The following is a 20,239-nucleotide window of genomic DNA, read 5'->3' as shown; positions in this document are numbered from 1 at the left end:
AAAATAAGGAACAAACAGAACGCAGAGTAAGTGGCAGTAGCATTTCTGGAGAGATGGAGAATAACCATTAAACAATTTACACTGAGAAATCGTTTGGTCTTGTAAAGCAATTCGCCCCCCTATAGCAAAACACATATATGCGTGAGTTTGGAGCGTCTTTGCCAGAGGATTACAGAATTAGATACATCACACTGGAAGTTCTATCCCAGCTGTGCAACATCTTCTGTGCTCACAAAGCAACATATAAAGCTGTTACTGCCTTTCTCTGTACCTCTTCTCATTTTCTCGAATGAGACAACAGTGCACACTATTCCAAATCTGCATACAGCATGAATTCATACAGTGAGGCAATAATATTTTCTGTTCTGGCCTTGTCTCATTTTCCTCGTTCTACCACTAACGATTATGTGTCTTTTGCAACTCTCCATGGCCATTTTTAGACCTGTTGGGTTGTCATTGCTATCTGGAAGACCTGGTTTGGTGCTGATACCTTTTTTGAGGCGACAAGTTTCAACATGGCAATGTCAATCCAACTGCAAGCTTTTTAAACACTGGATGTGGGAAGGGAAGGTTCTGGCTTTTCATCCATGTGGCTGTCAGGTTTCTTGCTTTGTTTTGGTTTACACTTAGCTGTGTGACTGTGTGTTAACTTAGAAAAGCTAGCCTGCCTGCAGCCCTGCTTGATTAAAATGACACTGCTTCATCCTACGTCTGAACCAAAAGCATACAGTGCTTGCTTCATATTATAGAATATCTATAGGATATGTTTTTATAGTATACATGTACTAATAATTTCTCATTTAATTTTATGTTTTTGACATTTTTACAATTTATTCCTTTCGTGCATGCAGATTTTTACATTTCTGATGGTATAGTTCTGTTAGACCTGGGTAGCGGAGAGTATTTCATGTATTTCCAAGCTTCTCAGATTCCTTAAATCCCTGTCTGCTATTGAAAAATGATCGATGGAAAATAGTTCTAATAAATAGATCTTCTGTGCTGGTGTTCTGATCAGTTTGGTTTCTGGTTTGAGCAGAAAAAAATTCTTTTCAACACCAACGTGAAATCATTCAAGAAACTTCTTATATTTAGCTTTTAGTCTAGGTTCCCTCCTCTTTGAGTAGCTTGGCAGCATTTCATGGAGTCACAGGATAGTTTGGGCTGGAAGGACCTTTCAAGATCATCTAGTCCCACCCCTGCTGCCGTGGGTAGGGACCCCCCCCCCCCCCTCCCCCAGCCCAGGCTGCTCCCAGCCCCATCCAGCCTGGCCTTGGGCACTGCCAGGGATGGGGCACCCACAGCTGCTCTGGGCAGCCTGGGCCAGCGCCTTGCTGCCCTCATTTCTGGATTGGATGGCCTTTCTAGTGCTAAATGGTTGATGTAAAACTTTAGTTTACCTGCAGAACCAGGCTTCTGTCTGTACATATATTTTTCACGTTTGAATTCTGTAATGGCATCTTCCCTAAAGAAGTATTGGCGCAAAGCAATATTTATTACATTTTCTAAAGCTAACGTTTCTCTTGGCTCTCGAAAGGAACTTGCTACTTTTGAGAAAGCTTGTCCAAAGGCAGCAAAAATGATACTTGCTCGGGAGATTAAATACTAAAGTATTTCAACTTTTTACAAAGGATTAACTCGTACAAAGAATGAACTTGCTCGTAATGAAGACTTCATGAAGCTGTATCAGCAGCTTAGAGACATGGTTTCAGACACATCTGCGGCTTCAGCAAATGGAAATGTTTGCAAGAATGGAACAGGTCAGTATTTCCTTTTTAGGGACAGAATATTTGCTTTCTGTTTAAACAAAACACATACCTCTGCATAGTTTGTAGAGGCAGGAAGCTACTCATTGTGATACACGTGGCTGGTATGTTTTTGATTCCAGTTTGTTTTCCTCAGACTTTTACCTATCTGTCTACCTTTCCTCAGTGGTTTTAGCTACCTTCAAACATGTTATCTATATTTGAAGTTATTAACCTTTCATCTTCACTCAAATTAAAATATATTTATATTTGACTGAATATCTTTTATAGTCTGACTGTAACAAAAGTAACAATGCTTTCTAAAAAACTTGGTTTAACAAATGTACTTCTGTAAGTAGTTTACTAATTTGTTTAGGTCAATGCAATTAGAGCTGATGTCAGGAATTTGGATGTCTGACTGATAATGATAATGGGAGGAAATGTTCATTAAACCTTCATACTTGTTGCAGGTTTAGTTATATCTTTAATTGCTTTATTTCCATTTCAGTGTTTGAAAATAAAAAGGAATTTTTCTATAGCCATCCAAAATTAAAGAAATTGGAGGAAATTGTAATAGAACACTTCAAATCCTGGAAAAAGGGATGTTCTGGTAAGTAACAAGTCAAAGAAAAAATATCTGAACAGTTGAACCTGTGGATGAAAACAAATAATATCCTACCAAATGTATTTCCTAATTTGTTCAAGTGCTTCTTTATTGTTCTGTATGTTTGTATATGTTTTGTATGGAAAAGTCCTCTTCAGAAGAACTATACCATAACACTACTTTAAGAAAAAAACATTCTATAAGTTATTATTCATTTGATTTAAGCTGTTAGAACAGTTTATATAAAAAATAGTGATAGTAAACTCATTCCTAGTGCTACTATGTCTCAAGATTTTCATGGTCACAGAATTTGTTCTGGAGACCATCACTCAGTGCAGTGCTACCATTACCTCCTGCAGTTACATGCAACATATTTATGGAGCTTAAGGATAAAAGTGCTGTTATCCAGCCTGTTGCCAAGAATGACAAACTCTAAGGCATCAATTTGAAGTTTAAAACCTTCAGTTGCATTCATCTGTGTCTCATTTTTTTCATCTTGACTGAAATGGAGAACAAAAATATGTCATACGGTAGCATTGAGACTATGAAACAAAGTATTCTGAATCGTTCAGATGTCTCTGGAATTAGGAAATTTCAGCTTTTTGATCCAGTTGCTGCTTTTGGAATGGCGATATCAGTAACTAATTGTTTTTGCAGCTTCTTTACTTTTTTCCGTGTCTGTTTGGATCATTGTGCTCTGTGAAGTTCTGATGATTTCTGACCTGTCCTTCCATTTTGTTTTTGGTTTGGGGTTTTCTTTTTCTTATCTTAGATGCTTGATTCTCAGAATACACTTTAAATGATGGCTGCTTTCTAGTAGGCGACTTTAAGTTTCGTCATTTCTGGGTTTGTTAGTTTAGAATATGTCCAAATTCACTTAATCAAATCACTTCTCCCCTCCACCCCCCTTTCCATTCATACTTCTTTCTGTCCTCCCTGCCTCTGTCCATGCCACTGTCTTGTTTCCTGTAACGGTGTCTTTCTAAGCTATTCCTTTTGTTTTCAAATTCTGTATTCTGTACTGGAGTTACTTTAACTGTGTTCTATATTTAACACTCTTCCATCTTCTTTTGATAGCATGGATTTTTGCTGTCATATGAATCCCATCAGATATGTTTTACCTTGCAATGTTGGTCAGACATGTCTTTTAATATTACTAACAGGTAATTAATATACAAATATTTTGATTTTGTGTTTTGTGTCTGTGTGCATGAACCTCTGAAGTGAGTAGACATGAACCGTAAATATTTACTGTTATAAATGCAAAATTACAGTAATTGTGAAAGAAGAAATGCATAATATATTGTGGCATAGTTGGTGAGCTATGGTACCACATTTGGTTATATCCTGAGCTAGGTGTGTTCGGCTTTCTTGCTGTCCTTCCTTGCTCCTGTTCCCTGTAACCTTCTTTATCCTCGTAACTAATGTGCAAGGCAAGGCCGTGGGGGATATAATGCAGAGTCCTGAATGTAGTTCTCTCAATGCATGTAGTTAATTTTTCAAGCAAGTACAAAAAAACAGTCCTCAAAGCAAGGTCAGAAAGCACTTTACAATTCATAGACTGATCACAGAGTTGGAGCTATTCTAGTAACCTAGGGAATGTAGTAAGCTCCAGCTTGTGTCTCCTGTAGAGCTTGTGTATCTCCAAACCAAATGCACCGGGCAGTAGACAGAAATAGTGAGACACTGAATTTATTTATTTGCCGCCTTATTCACTGTGTCGTGGTGTCTCTGGTGATACCTTTTGAGCAATAACCCCAAACCTATATTTCTACCCTTAATCCCTGTTTCTTGCAAGTAAACTCTAAATTCACATGTACACAAGTAGTTACACCCTAATTTCTGGTTTTGGACTCTGGCTGAATAGAGTACGCACCCATGTCCTGATTTCTCCCTCCTCCAGACAAGAATTTGTCATGAGTCTGTCAACAAAAATTTGAGTACTTATTAGGATTCCAGGCATAATTGCATGTATCTTTGCTCCATCAGAAGGGTCTGAAATAAAAGCCTTAGTCATTATATGAGCAGTGGAAAATACATGCAGCATTTGTTTCAGGAACCCATGCAAGTGTGTAGTATTTCTAGGGAAAAAAAAAATCAGAAGCAAACAAAACTCCTGAACTTAACTCTGCTTTGTTCCAATTATGCATTACTGAACTACTCTGCATCATAACTTATTGTGTTTATTCCCATGTAATTTTTAAAACAAATAAGTACTTCTGCAGAGCATTTTCCTTGAAAAGCCATACATTTGAGACAGAGAGTGTCAGTACCTCTAAGTCATTAGCCGTATCGGGAACAACACTAGCTCTTTTTGCTGCATTTGAAATGAAACCTCTCACATGAGAACTTGTGGGAGTAGTGCCAAGTTGCTTGTGCAAACTAAACCACTTCCAACTAGTGATCAACCAGGTTATGTCTGAGCTTCCTGAGCACGTAGCTATCACCCCTGCTTTGCCAGATGGACTTACCAGCAATTCAGGTAAGTGCAAGATAACATTCTAGCCAGCCCTTAAGAAATGTAGGCTCAGCATAATGAGCTTCTCCCAGTTAATCTTCCATACCTGGATTACTTGTCAGATTGATTATGGGCTGCTAACGTGTTGAATTTTCTAAGTCTGGCTTTAGGTGAGTCAAGGAAGTAATGGCAGCAGTGTATCTGTATATTTTACAGTACAGGGGCAGATGCTACTGAGCATTATTGCTATTCAAGTCATGAGACTGTGCTAAAAATAGCTATAGAATAATGTTGTTCAGTGTAAAGATTGTGAAGGAGAGTAACATGAACTCATGTAAGATATGTCCAACCTGCACTTATTATGAAATATTTAGCTTTTCAGTCTTCTCTGGATGGCAAATTATGCAGAACACATTATATCAGTGTTGCAATTGTCTGGTTCCTAGCTAAAAATATTGAATCATATTCACAGCACAGTTTCATTTCTAGGCCCTCACTGGGGACTGGTTTTTGTATTTGACAGATGACCTCCCATTCCACAGTGCAGTACAATATCACAGAATAATTTAGCCTAGTTGGAAGAGACCTCTGGAGATCCTCTTGTCTGACCTCCTTGGCTGTCAGCCTCAAGAGTGAATTTGTTTTGACCCGAGGCAGCCATCTTCATAATCTGCCTGCGGGCTCATCTTAAATGGGCAGAATGGTTAGCTTCGGTTTCTCCTTTCTGACTTAAGCTGCTGAAAGCATTTCTGCATGTAGATGCATGCAACTAAAAACTAAACTGGAATTTCTGATAGTTGGTCAGAAATATACACATACTTACCTGTTACACTTAATGCTTTAACTTCAAGGAACAGGTTGACACTGGAATTACAGGCATAGTGTGAAACTGTTGTCAAGCTCCAAGTGACTGTTCTTTGGATGTTCGGGAAACAGGTTTTTACACATTCAGTCTTGAGAATTTGAATTCTTTGTCTAACCTTTCTTTTAATGAGATAAAGGTGTTTTGTGGAGAATTGTGCAAAAGTTCTTTATCGCTGGGAATCTGTTTGGCTTGATCTGAGGGCTGTGGCTAGGTAATGCATGCAAGCTGTGCCAATTTCAAATATTCATATATATACAATACAATACCGGTTGTATCCTTTGAGAGTCTGTTTTTTTAACATGGTAGGTTTTTACTTTGTAGCGTGCATAATGGGCATGTTGGTTTAGTATTTGGTTAAGTGGAAGCTGACTCTTCAAGATTTGCATGTTGCATAGATAGCTTTTGCTTGTGCTCATGAGGGCAGATACCATTATATGTTTAGAAAAAAAGAAAAAAACCCTACAACCCCAAAACTTAGTGCCCAAAGACAAAAACTGTGATGGTATAACTTAAGAAACATGGTTTTGGTCAAAGGCACCTTGCTAAAAAATTCTGTATCAATGCAATTATTTTTCCCTTTTCTTTGAAAAGGGAAAAGATATCTTTGATGTTGAAATAAGAGATAATCAGTTGTGATCAGCATCCCTGGAAGTGTTAAAAAAAAAAAAAAAAAAAGGTGTAGATGTGGCACTTAGGGACATGGTTTAGTGGTGGACGTGGCAGTGCTAGGTTAACGGTTGGACTAGATTTTCTGAAAGGTTTTTCCAACCTAAATGGCTCTGATTCTATGATGGGAGATCATTCAGAGCAACAAATTATAGTGTCAAGGTAAGTTCTTGCACATTTCTGCTGTCATGAGGATCCTAAGCTGTAGAACTAGAGATAGCTTGCTCTAGTAAATCATAGAAAGTTGATCGACATCTCTTTTGTTCTACCGTGCTGTATCCTAGACTAATGGTAACTGTTTTTCATTGCTATATATTGCTAACCTCAGCTGGCCTGGGGACATTTAAGTAGCAGATTTAAAAGTCAAATTGTAGGCTTTTTGAAAGAAGGCATCTTAAACTTGTTTTAAGACACTTGCCATCAAACCTGAGGTTTTTAAAGTAACATTAATAATGGTAGCTCAGACATCCTCACCATAGTTGGTGTACATTCTCCAAAATTAGAATACTGCTTTGATTCCAAAGAGCAATTGTTTGAGCATTTTCTGGGATATTGGCCTAAATAGGCCGAGAGAGGCTCCTAATTGCCAGTTTTCCCTGCTGTTTTGGTTGTGGGTTTTTTTATTATTATTTATTTACTTAGATTTATTATATTTTTTTAATTACATTTCTTTTGAATAAAATTTCTTTGAAAAAAACCAAAATGAGATATGCTTTTACAAAATCTTCCCAGTAAGTGAGATGAGAGCTGTGAATGTGTAGCTTGTGGGATGACCTGTCCTTACTTTTTTATTGGCAATTATTTTTAAATGATGCATAAAAATGTTTTTCCGGCTTTTCAAAATTAAACAGATCAGGTCACAGCTGAAAGTACATCTGCAGACACTGTGGATACCAGAGTGATGATCTTCTCATCGTTTCGAGATAGCGTGCAAGAAATTGCAGAAATGCTTTCCAGGCTTAGCCCAGCTGTTAGAGTAATGATGTTTGTTGGCCACTCGACAGGAAAGAACACAAAAGGCTTCACACAAAAGGAACAACTTGAGGTAAAGAAAAGATGAGACTTGTATTAGGAAATGGTGATAAAGAGTATTAATTGTGTAAACAACTACATGAGTATCAATAGCGATTGTATGGCAGTGACTGAATTTTAAAGTGTCATTAGTAAGTTCCTATATAGTTCAATTGCTTTTGGAGTATCCAAAATTATACTCGCTGAACAGAATGTGAAAGTAGAAATATTTTATATATTTACATTATATTAACTGCTAACTTACATATATTTGAAAATCTGGGGAGATAGTCAAATACTTGCTTAGGTTTTTTTTTTTTCCTTGTATGTAGAAAAAATAAGATATATCCTTAAATTTTGATCTAGCAAAGTTTAAAAAAAAAAAACAACAAAACAAACAACCACAAAAACCCTACCACAGAATGCAACTCCCCCTCAAAATGCCCCAAAATACTTAATTGTAAAGTTGGGAAGAATCAGTTTTAGAAGAATTACATGATTTGAGTCAGAATAAGGTGTTCTTTTTTCCCCCCTTTATTTTAGAATTGAAGAGTTGATATGTTGCCATTGATAACGTTAGCTTGTGGCATTTGATCGTGAGCTAGTAGTTGACAAATTGACAAAGACTTAATTTTGTAGTTTTAAAATATAAATTAACTTTTTCAACTTCTGTCTGAACCTAAAAAACCTGCAAAGTGTATATAAGGGGCTTTTGGCTAACCTGTTAAATCTAGTTTTAATCACTTATTCAGGTGGTAAAACGCTTTCGTGAAGGTGGGTATAACACTCTGGTCTCTACCTGTGTTGGGGAAGAAGGCTTAGACATCGGAGAAGTGGATCTCATCATCTGCTTTGACGCTCAGAAAAGTCCAATTCGCCTTGTGCAGAGGATGGGCCGAACGGGGCGCAGGCGGCGAGGCAGGATCGTTGTCATCCTCGCCGAAGGGCGGGAGGAACGGGTGAGTTGCTTTCTTCTCGCTGGGAAAACAAAGTGACTTGTTTAGTCTGTTCCAGGATACTATATTTGTATGTTTCAACTATTTTTTTAAAAATCGCAGCAATCCAGAGCACTCCTAGAACCATTTTAACTACCCCTACAAGTAAGTATAGTAGCCCGCAATATTCTAAAAATATGTGCGCTTCCGTGATGTGAAGGGCTTGAACCCTTTGTAACACTTATTTTGTAGATGTATATTCTGAATTTCAGTTTATCCATTATTTTTTTTGCCAAGGGTACAGAACAAGGTGTAGAAGAGATAGGGCTGGAGCTCGGCAAGGGGGAGGGCTGGCAGCGTCTCGCTCTGACCCACTGACGACACTGTGCTTTCGGACAAGTGCTTAGTGGTAGCAGACTTGTGTGTGAGGTCTGAAGAGATCAGCTTAAGTGGAAATCTACTTTTGCTAAATTTCTGAACCTCAGCACTCAACTCGGAGTATAATTAATCATCTTTGAGCGCAGGCTGCCCTTGGTAAACTAATGTACCGGTGGCAATCTAAGCCGTGAGTTGTGAGCAGGGGGATGGAGTTTCAGCCGAGCTGGCACGCCGCCCGGCTTCATCCCGTGGGCACGCCGTTGTCGGGCCTGCGCCAAGGAGGCTGGCACAGCCCGGGTGAGGGAGGAGGAGCAGGAGGCAAGGCAGTCCCTGTTGGCATCTCCTAGGTGAGCATGGGGGCAGAATAATGTGAACCTGCATCTTTACGTTTTCATTGTGTACCCCCTGTTTGAATGCAGGGCATTTTTAGGGTGCACGTCACTGGCTGAAATTGATTTTATTCTTCGCTGGTTTGGGTTACTTGTGAGGTTGGTTCTGAGTTGGTTCAGAATTCACGACAGAGACGTCTGAGATCTGTGTAAGCTAATTTGAAACCCAGAATGTCAGAGTCTTCCTATTATTGCATTTATTCCAGTCGGTGTTGTGCCTATGGTTTAATTTGCACGTAGCAGGCATTTAGTTCTAAATGGAGGTACAAAGAGTCCTGCCTGAGGAAAAAAGCCTCTTTGAAGGGATGGCAGTTAAAAATTATTAAAGTGAATGGTATTTGTAAGTAGATATTTTCTCCTGCTGCATATGAAGTCTGGTTACTACTGGAAGCTCTGCTCTGTAATGGAATATTAAAATGGTCCCTTAAATTCCTTGAGTGTCAACTAAAGTAGTTAGATTACTGGAATCTTCAGATTTTCTCAGGAATCTTTGAAGCAGAACCTTCTCCCAGGTAGGATAATATTTTTTTTTTGTTTTGTTTTTTTGAGATCATGAAGTAAATTCAATTGCCGAACAATATTGGTTTTGTTTGATTTTGCTTGGGGGTTTTTTTGTTGTTGTTCTTTTGTTTGGAATTTTTTGTTTGTTTTTTTTTTCTGTTTTTGATTGAGTCTCCTTCCAGGTCTGTTAATGTGGGGATTCTTCCCCATCACATAACTTGCAGCCGAGTAATTAATGGTCTGGTATTAACTTGTGGGAATCTGTTTTAAATCAAACCAAGTCAATTATAAAGCTTTTAAAGACATTTTATCGGGAAAAATTAGTAAATGCAGGTCTGGAAGTTTGCCTTTCGACAAGAATCTTCTTTACAGAAGTGTTTATTACTCTGTTCCAGTACTCGCCTCCCCACGTTTCCCTGCCTGGTGCAGCTGTGCCACGTGGATGCACACTCGCTCTCAGCGGTGCGCTGCACGTCATGGGCTACACCCTGCTAATGCCCCGGCTTCCCTGAGCGTTCGGCTGACGGATCGTCTACCTTTCTAATTCGGCTGTATTCCATGATGTGCTGTGTTTTGGGATTTTTAATGTCTTGTGACAGCTTAGCTGCATGTGCATCAGCCTGGGAGGGAGCTGTTAGCTGCAGGTTTAAACCAGTAAAAAAAAAAAAAGAAGCACCAGGGAGCTCATAGCCTCTCAGGCTCCTATCAGGCCAAGCTCTGTGAAACAAGGGAAAAGGAAACATCCTTTCTTAGTAACAGCAAAGTAACAGTTCTTTTAAGCAATGAGTTTGGTAATACATGGTTTTTTTCCCATAAAAAGAGTTTTCTGCCTGTTCTAGGATTAGAAAGATATATGTTGGAATGCCTGAGGGACAGTTTATTAGAGCTAGCTGTTAACCTCTTCCCGTTTTATTCAGAGAGCATATTCTTCTGTCTGTGTCCTCTAACCCTGGCTTCCAAAGATCACCTCTCAGAAGAGTGTAGCTGCCATAACATCACACTCAGAGCTCGTAGTCTAACTGGGTGTGCTGTCTCCATTGGTGACCTGTCAGAGAGACTCAGAGAAGAATATTAGGACAAGAAATATTTGTTTCTTTGCCCCCAGTTTCTTTCCTTAGTTTCTCCATCTTTGTCCTGGTTTCTCTGTTGCACAATAAAAATGAAGTGTAATTAAAAGAACTTGGAGCATGTATGACATTAACAAATAACCTTATGCCTTTTTTTGGCTTGACCTCCTTTTTTCGTTTCTGATGTAATCTAATTGACATCATGCCTGTATCTTACGGACTGTAAATTCCCACAGGCAAGGACTGTGTTTCTTTTTCTGTCGGGTGCTGTGCCGCCTTCTGATCTATTTACAAACACTAAAAAGCTGTACATTGGCACTAGTTCAAGAACTTGAACAAGCAATTATGTTGACCTGCCTGGCGATATTGAGGGAAGACGCAATATGGCTGGCTCTCGGGGCCTTGCATCATATTTCGTTTTAATTGTGTTTGCAGAAAAAAACCTCCAAAAAACATTTTGATGATGGAACATAAAATAATGAGAAACCTGACAGACACTCAGATGTTCTTTTACTTTTGAACAAATCATGTGAAAAAACAATCCAACAACATATGATTTATCTTTTCTTTTACAGACTTACAATCAAAGCCAGTCTAACAAAAGGAGCATCCACAAAGCTATTTCAGGAAACAAAATGCTTCATTTCTACCAGCATAGCCCACGCATGATTCCAGAAGGCGTAAATCCAAAGTTGCATAAAATGTTTATTACTGCTGAAAAATATGAACCAAGCAATTCAGGAAAGCTTTCCAAAGGGAGAAGACCTAGTTCCCTGCAGCATAAATCTGCTCTCTTTTCCTATGTCACCGGTAAGAGGATTATGGTGCTTTTCTAAGCACTGCGTAAGCTGCTATCTCATGTTGTTATATTACAGCACATCAAACCGGCATGCTCACATGAGTTTTGGGTCTCTAGGAAAAGCATAATTTCTGTCAGCTGTAGCCTTTTGACTATGATCCTGTGCTGACTGTTGCTTTGATTCCTCATCCTTTTCCTTTAACATCCTCAAATCACGGTCTTGTCCTTAAATATCTCTACTTCAAATCAGACATTCATTTTGTCTTTTTCCATAGAGCTTCTCATGGAGTCAGTGCCTGAAGGTCAGAAACTCCAGCTACAAACAGAAGAGGCAAATGTTAAGACGTCTTCTTAAAGGCTTCTGATAGACCTATGTCAGGCGGCATAACTGTCACTGAAATATTTAGTGATAATTCCGAGCCAAATCTGGTTTTGAGCTTTAACAGTTAGACTTAATAGTGGATTTTTTAATCAAAGAAAAGTACCTTTGTAAATGATAATAAAACAGAAATGCTTGAAAACTGAAGGATTTTGAGGGGAGCAAAAGGAGGAATCAAGAGTAGGCTATTTATATTGGAAGAAAATTAATCTAAAAAGAGATATGGCTCTTTAGTTGATGCAGTTACATGGCAATGAAATGCTCAGCAAACCGTACAAAATCATAAGATAAGAAGAAAGAGCTAAGTTTTGTAAATACTTGGAAATCATTGTGCTCGATCTCTTTGGTTAAGTGCTTTCTGTAAAGACCAATAGCAACTTCTTGAAAGAAAAAAACCCAACTCTTAAAAACTTCATATTTCATATTCACATAAAAACTCTTGGGAAACTTCGTATTTCAATCTCTGAGTATTTAGACTTTAGAATTAGTGTGTTTTAAATGCTTCTGATCACAGAAATTGTTACAAAAATCTGTATCTGATCTCTTTCCAAACACCATACAGGGCAAACAAAAGGCTGAACTTAGAAAGAGGAAGCAAGCTACAAAATATTGCAGAAGAAAATTCAACTTCCTCTTTGGCTTCCAAAACAGTTCATGCTATCTCCTGTTTTGCAGGGTAGGGACGTAACGGAGAGGAATTATTATCAAGAAATCAATCTGTACATGCCATCCTCAGCCCAAACTTTTAAGTTTGCACATGCTGCAGACACAGCTGTAGCACAGTTGTGATGGTGCTCCTGGTGACGGTGCCCGTTATGCCTCCGGAGCCTTCTGTAAGGCATGCTTCTCTGGGGTTTGTGCACAGCCCGGGTGGCAGCCAGCGAGGAAAACCGAGGATGGAATAAACAGACACAACGTGCAAGAAAATAAGCAGAGCAAACCATAGAACTAAAATAATCGTTTTAGAAAGTTTCTAAGTTACTCTTAGGAAAGAGAAATGAGAGGCAGTAAGTGCATAAAGAAGATAATATGTGGAACATTATTTCCTGCTGTCTTTCAGCCACTTCAAAGGCTGTAATTACCAGGTTCCTTTTGTGTGAAATAGCCTAGCAGCTGCCACAATTGAAGTACACAGTGTGCACGGAGGTCTGCCAGTTGCTGAGGGTGAACATGATTGAGTGCCTGTCTTGCAAACAAGTGTTACAGGAGTGCAAATTATTGAACACCAGTTTGTGTTGAAGTCCCCTTCATTACTGTATGAAGCAAGTGGCTGTTTCTGATTTTAATGATAATGATTTTTGAGATAAAACTCAGAAAGAAGGGGAAGAAAGGTCTTGTTTTTTTCATTTTCTCCTCTCCTTATTTCAGTGCCCTTTCCACATTGTAAAATTGAAAAAAGCTAATAGTAATGAATAAGCTGTGTATGTTCTTATTTGTGCTTTCTTACTTTTCATTTGTTCTTGAGGTTCAGTTGTTCTTCAGGTTTGTCCATGGAAGAATACATGTTCACAGAAAGTGAAGTATCAAGGCCAGAAGTATCATAGTAATTTCAAGCATTCTCCTTTTCTACTAAAAATTATATATTTCCTGTACTTCATTTTATTCAATTTCTATTAATTTTACATTATCTTTCCATTTCACAACCTGTTTCATAAACTTTATGTTTTTCAGTACCAGAAGGACACGTTATTCTTGTCTTGTCCCATCACTAACCAAGTGTGTTCTTCAGTTATATGAGCTTTTCCTCAACAATGTAGCAACGAGATCAAAAATCCAATTACTTATCAATCCTCTTATACTGTTTCTTACAGTTTGAGATTCTTTTCTCTCTCTGTTTTGTTTTTTGTTTGGTTGGTTTTTTAATTGTGTTTTTTTACAGTGCTCGTGAAAATTAAATAGCCTATTAAGTGCAGTGAAATCAAAAGTATTTTAAAAATAATAGCTTTGTGCTTAACATGGCTTAGACTCATTTGAGGAAAAATCTCTGAACATATATCTTTGGAGACAACTCATGGGTTTTTTTATGATCATCTTTTTTTTTTACTTTTAATGAGAATAACTGTCCCACAAAGTAATTGAAAAGATGGAAGTGCTGAAAGGTCTGGATAATCGTGTCTAACGTTATCTATGCAAGTTCTTTGCCAATCTTCCTGCTCTGTGAGAGGTATGAAACCACAATGAGCATGATAAAAAATAGCTGAGGTGCCTTAAAATGCACTCTCTGCATACCCTGTTGTTCCTGGTAGCTGAATGTGATTTTTAAGCCATCAGTTATTTCTTTTGTTTTTCTTTTTTTTCATTGCATTTGTCTAGATGAAATCTCTTTTTTTTCAGATTGCATCAATTTATAAGTTGTCTATAGCTGTGGTTTTTTTGATCAATTTTATAATTTCATCGGGTTTTTTAATTGCTGTTTTTATCTTAACGAAGTACACTTCTTTTATTGTCTCTTTCTAAAATATACCAATGCCTTCCTTACTCTTTTAGACCTTGGGGGGGGGGGAGCTATGCCTTTCCAGTTGCCCATGTCTTTTAATATAGTTCTGTCCAGGCCTTTGGATGGCTGATATATTTTTCTGAGTTGATCTATCTGAATGAAACATGCATAGTAATGCACATCACCTTCTGAAATGATTGTCAGAAAACTACGGAAATACTGCAGAAAACTGCTGTTTTCAATGTTTATTTTCTTTGAAAAAACCCCCACCAAAACAGTTAACCGAGGATGTGTTTATGCACTTCTGTTCCTTAAATTCAGATTTCTTGTCTTGACAACATCCATGTAGGAGGAAGACACCCTGCTTTGTGTGCTGTGTTAAGAATAAAACACTTTATATGTGCCTTGTACCAGCTTTGTCTTGTCCTGCTTTTCTCAGTAGAGAAATGTCTTTATCCGATTCAGGCATCTGGCCTTTTACATCTGAAAATTCAGTCGCTTGCCTGCTTCCTTGTGTGTCTATATATATATGTGTTTTATTATTATTTTTTTTTTGAGAATGTTTTAGCTTTGTCTTTCTTGGGTTGCACCTTTCACTGCTTGAGCTACACGAAACTTTCCTAATGAGGTGGGTGGGAGTTTTTAACTAACTTCAGCTACGCCTATTTTGGAATTATTATTTTTTTTCGGTCACTGACATGGCTTCCCTAAAATACCAATTGCAACTTTTTCTGTAGTCATGTCTGCCCCAGACAAGCCATTTGTGCTGTGTATGGGAGCATGAATATCAAATTTACGGGGTAAAAGTGACCTCAGCAGAAGTATTGTGCTCCTTGCTTTACCTGTCGTTGTTCCCTGCCCACTCCCCCCACCCATTCGCAGTTCCAGCAAAGGAAGCACTGTTCTGCATCGGTAGGGCAAAACCAGCAGAACCTCTGGAGACTTGGAAGCTTCTTTTGCACCAGCAGCTTTCTTCTGGATTGAATCAAAAATATTTTAGTAGCAATTTTGATCTTCTGAGTTTTTTAATGATGGCCTTAAACTTCAGTGTTGATTAGTTTTTTCCAGCTGTGAAAGACCTTTTCTGAAGAGGCCTCGAACCTAGAACTCTCAGGGATCAGTTTTTGAGTCTCTGACACATATGTCACACCATCCTGTGGTGACAGTCTCTGGCAGTTGTAACTTGAGAGGACTGAGTGGTATGGGCTGCTTCCTTTTATAGGACGATCGCTGCAGATTCATCCCAAATCCTGTCTGCAGAGTGACCATCAACTTAATTATTTTTCTCTAAGCTTCATACATCTGGGCTGAAAGCTATGACATTCTTAACACGCTCAACAGCGATTCTTGGGACATTCCTTTGCTGTTAGCACCGATGGCTGTTTTGAGGGGTTTGGCATTTTTGGGGATAGCAGAGTTATCGCGGCTTGCTGCCAGCCTACCGAAACTGACTCCGTTTCTCTCGGTCACTGCAGCGTGCTCACCCAGAGCCAAGCTGCATCAGCACCTTGTCTTCAGTAAGCTGCCATATGAGCACTTGTTTTGTTTTTATCTAGCATTGGTGCTCACAGGTGCCCTATACCTTTCCACTTACGGTTATGAGTCTTAAGTAAAACTCATTAGCCTCTTTTTTCCTTTCTGTGCTCCTGGAGAATTTTTACAGTACTTCTGGTTCTGTCTTCTTATTCATGTGCATGCCCTTAGTAGGGGAGATCAAATAAGAAAATGAGTAACAAGTATTTTTGTTATAACGAATTAATGTTGCTTTCCAGTATTTAGAGAGTAACTTAAAAAAAAAAAAAAAAAAAAAAGATGGGGGGGGGGCAACCTTTTACTTATTTACAGTTTGTTCCCCAGGGTCTCAAGAGACGCATATTTAGAAATTCAAGCCATATGCTTTCCCTGTTTGCTATACTGTCTTCGGGACATATAGCCCTTTAATTTACTTATATCTCTCTGTCAATCTATGTCTTTGTTTATACGATGCCTTCCCTCAAAACAATCAATAGATAATTTTAATAAATAGTTTTATCCATAATTATAACATATGCAACAATTTTGATACTTGTTTCTGACATCATATTCTCTATATCTGTTTTGCTTGTGGCACAGAGAAGGTATTTTTTCTTTTGACTGGTATCATACAAAGTTCTTTTTATTCTGTGTATCCTTTTTCTTAAAGTAGTTAATGTTTTCCTGATACTGTTTTCCTCCTGGTAGGCCAGAAGCAAATACACGGTCATGAGAACTGGTCTCTGTCACCTGAGGAATTTGAAACATGGGACAGACTTTACAGGATTAAGGAAAGTGATGGAGTAAAGGAACCGATATTGCCTCAAACTCGGTTTGAAACCTTAGAAAACATGGAAGAAATACCAGTGAGTTTAACTTAAATATGATGTTTCCTTTGACATGAGGCCTAAAGGATACCTTAAGTAACAAAGTTAACTACAAATTTGAAAGACATCTATATTAAAGATGCAGTTTTCAGAATTATATGTAGGCTTTTGAGGTTAAGAATTTAGGAATTAGATATTTGAAAATGGTCTTTGATGTTAGGTCTCCAAATTAAAAATGCATTAAAGAGCCTCTCAGTATCTGTTAAGTTCTATTATCTGGATATTATCAATATCCATTAAGTATCCTGTTTCTAAGGATTTAATGCAGGATGCTATATTCATCATGATGGTATTGTATCTGTGCTTTTTCATTCCCTTGCTTTTGTAACTGCAAAAGTGTTATTGAAATGAAAACCAAGTTTTACAATCTCTTTTCTGAATCAGAAAAAATATGGTGCTTTTCTGTCAGTTTACCACTTAAAATAACCTGTCTTCCATGAAAAGGTGTGACAACACAAATTGTGGAATTTTTTTGGTTTAGACAAGACTTAAACCTTTGTGGTGATGTTTAGGTAGTTCTCTGCATATGGAGTATTTATTGTCCCTGACAGAGAAGTGGACATTAGTTTTGCTAAACAATTTCTTGATTAAAACTTCCTTGTCAATCTTAATTTCAAGCTGCAGGAGCATGAAGAGGAGGAAACTCACAAACTTTCCTTGTCTGAATGGAGAATTTGGCAGAATCATCCTTTTCCTACATTTGTGGTTGATCACTCCGATCGCTGTTACCATTTTATCAGTGTTATGGAAATGATAGAACTGATGAGATATGAACAGGTAAGGTGTTTATGTTCGTCTGGGTGCAAACATGCACAAGTATTTAATGCACAGTTAGAATATTTTAAAAATAGTGAGTGCTCTAGTTCTGTCTGGTCAGCTGAAACAAAAAGTGGGGAAGTGTTTGTGTGGAACTAAGTTAAGCACTGTGGAATGAATAATGTGTATGTAATTTTGTTTCAAAATGCCTGGCACTGATATTCTCTAATTCTTAATCTTTTCCACAGAAGTTGTTTAAAAACAGTTAGTGTTTCCCTACACAGGAAAAAACAAACAAACAAACTCAAACCCACCCATAAATCATTCTTTTTTTTAATGCATCCAAGTATCAGGTTTTTTATAAAAGGACATTAAATACAAGAACTATATATGTCAAGGAGCAAGTCACCAAAAGTGATATTAGAATTATTCCAGAGTGTAATAGCAATAGGAAATAATTTTATATCACATATGTACGTCAAATGCATTCCATAAAAATGATGCAGGAATATATTGCATGTTTTAAGGTCATTGTGTTTTGAGGCTTTTTGGTTTGTTTTCTGTGAAAGCTTTAATAACCTAATTGCTCCTAAGAATTAAAGGATAAGAGGAGGGCGGACAAAGAAACATGGACGAAAACCATTTGGGAGATGAGAATTTTGTGTACTAACAGTTATGGATAGCAGATACGCCTCTATAATGAAGGGTGCATACAAGGAAGTGTGTGTAGAGGTGGATGCACTGACACTACCTGAAGACTGCAGTTGTTCACCATGCTATTTTTCCCTCCAGTTTAGCTCTTCCGTGTTCCACACATACTGCTTTTTAGTGTGTTGAAATTTTCTAGGTCATCAGAATCTGTTGCTAAGCTGCCAGAGTTTCCAGAATAACTAGACTAATCAAGGAAGAGAATAGAGACATTGTAGTTGGGCTCCTTGCTAGGGAAGTGTATTAATGGAAAGTTGTAAATAGACTTTCAGAGCTAAGATAAGCTTCTCTACTTCATCACAGAACAATGGCATTCTTGACTCCTTTGAGAGCCTGTGTTCCCAAGCTAGGGTCAAGAACATATTGCCAGAGAGAAAGGACTTTGGGGAGACCTCAGGTATAGAGAGTTGAAGGAAGTCAGGAGGCAAAGAAATGGTTAAAAAAATTAAAATTGTGTTTCTAATTGAGGACTTCCCTCCCCAAGATCTAATCAGGCACTTGAAGTATTTGCAGCTTAAGTTCCTTTCGTGAAAGCGTGTTGATACCTGAAGTCTGTTCAGGCTCCCAAGTGCCTTCAAAGTTGTAGATGCTAAATCACCACCTGGCACCCTTAATATAATGTCCCGAGCAAATTTATTTGTCACCGAGTCTTCAGTCTTCTCCCCCAAACTCTGCCAAAGTAAGTGCCAGAAATTATAAGCGAAGCAGAGTATCAAATGCTTGCTTTCACAAGCAAGCTTTTACAGAACTTACAGCGCTAGGTCTGCCGGCTGTCCCTCGCAGGAATGAGACAGCCCAGCTCACCTACTTCTGCTCTCCACTGTGTAGTGAACAGAGAGGATGTCCCTTCAACAGGCGGGGCCCAAAACTGTGGCTTTTTACACTGTGGTCATCGTTTACATTCTGCTTAACTCTGATGATGGCCGTCCAGCACAGGCAGGGTGTGTGGTGATGTGTTCTCTGTGCTCTGCTCAGAAATCCTGCTGCTGCATGCCATCACGCAAGCCCTCTCCCCAAGTACTTCAGAGCAGTCCTGCATACACCACATGGCAGTGCTGCAGAGTCTGCAGTCTTGGAAAATGCTGGAAGAGCTGCATCAGAAAAGAAGGGATACAGCTATTAATTGATAGCAAATGCTAAAGAGTTGGTTTTCACTGTTTCTAATTTAGCAGCCGAATGTCAGCTGAATCACGATGCACTGTAGGTAATGTTCTCGCAGTCAAAAGGCTGGGACTGCCTGTTATGTCATTCACCTGCCTCCCAGCTCAAAGTTTCATGCATTATCTGGATTGACTTCCAGACAGCTTTCTCTGATCTGTCTTAACTGGTCATAGCGGAGACATCGATCTTTCTTATCGGTTAGAGGAGAGATCATAACTGAATGTCACTGGCATGCTGAAAACACCTTCTGTTGACTCCATTGAATACGAGAGGTTACAACATGACATATCACTCCACCCTGTTGAATTCTTCTAGGGAAAACCAAAGCACGAGCAGTAACAGTGTCTGACAAGGTTGACAAGGCAGAAGCTGTAATTGGCACTGACACCCGGTTTTTAAACTTCCGTGCTTATATCTAACCCAACTTGTCAAGGTTCAAGGACATCAAAGCTTCACCAGAATCATTTCACTAAAGGCCAAGGATGCAACGTGTCTTAATCTATTTTGTCAGCACTGACAGTGGTTTCTTATATGTGAGTTTGATTAGTACATTCTTTAGTCATCCTTGACTTCTCTGAAAGGCACCAATAGCCTTTCCAAGACGTGATGTGTTCCCACTGAAATTCCCCAACGGGAAGGGAAGTGGGTGATGTGCGTGATTTTTGCAGTGGCGTTGCCTTGGAGCAGTCACTGCACTGCGGCAGTCCCCACTCATCAGGCAGATAACACCAGCAAAAACTTCTTGCCCTGCGATTTGGAAGAGAGCAATCTTCCATGCTGCTAACGCCAAAGCAGGTGTGAGTGTGCAGAAGGTGGTTTTGGTTTCCTGTAACTACCAATCTCATCCTAATTCAGTCTGCCTACAACTTCAGTTCTGGTGAATCAGAAAGAAAAATGGGTATAATTATATAGTAAATCAAGCCAATGAACTATTCAGTATAATTTATTTTTTTAAATATCTGTGTTATAAACCATTTCTGTTAG

The 20,239-nt window shown here is 38.6% G+C and overlaps 1 protein-coding gene across 5 annotated transcripts in view; it reads left to right on the top strand.

The window, feature by feature from the left end:
* Window positions 1–20,239, top strand: part of FANCM (FA complementation group M) — a 544,761-nt gene that overhangs the window by 29,005 nt on the left and 495,517 nt on the right. For all 5 annotated transcript variants that reach the window (XR_008747335.1, XM_055804735.1, XM_055804743.1 and 2 more), the window contains exons 7-13: window positions 1,629–1,757; window positions 2,251–2,352; window positions 7,187–7,380; window positions 8,099–8,305; window positions 11,192–11,426; window positions 16,452–16,609; window positions 17,249–17,407. Coding sequence is in view for 4 of the 5 variants with exons in the window: in XM_055804735.1 (XP_055660710.1) it covers window positions 1,629–1,757; window positions 2,251–2,352; window positions 7,187–7,380; window positions 8,099–8,305; window positions 11,192–11,426; window positions 16,452–16,609; window positions 17,249–17,407 (1,184 nt within the window). In the remaining variant the exon portion in view is untranslated. The remainder of the gene's footprint in view (window positions 1–1,628; window positions 1,758–2,250; window positions 2,353–7,186; window positions 7,381–8,098; window positions 8,306–11,191; window positions 11,427–16,451; window positions 16,610–17,248; window positions 17,408–20,239) is intronic.

This window comes from Falco peregrinus, chromosome 1 (genome assembly GCF_023634155.1).
Source record: "Falco peregrinus isolate bFalPer1 chromosome 1, bFalPer1.pri, whole genome shotgun sequence".
Lineage (NCBI taxonomy): Eukaryota > Metazoa > Chordata > Aves > Falconiformes > Falconidae > Falco > Falco peregrinus.
Note: the sequence above shows the minus strand (reverse complement) of the source record. Positions and strands in the feature narration are given on the sequence as shown.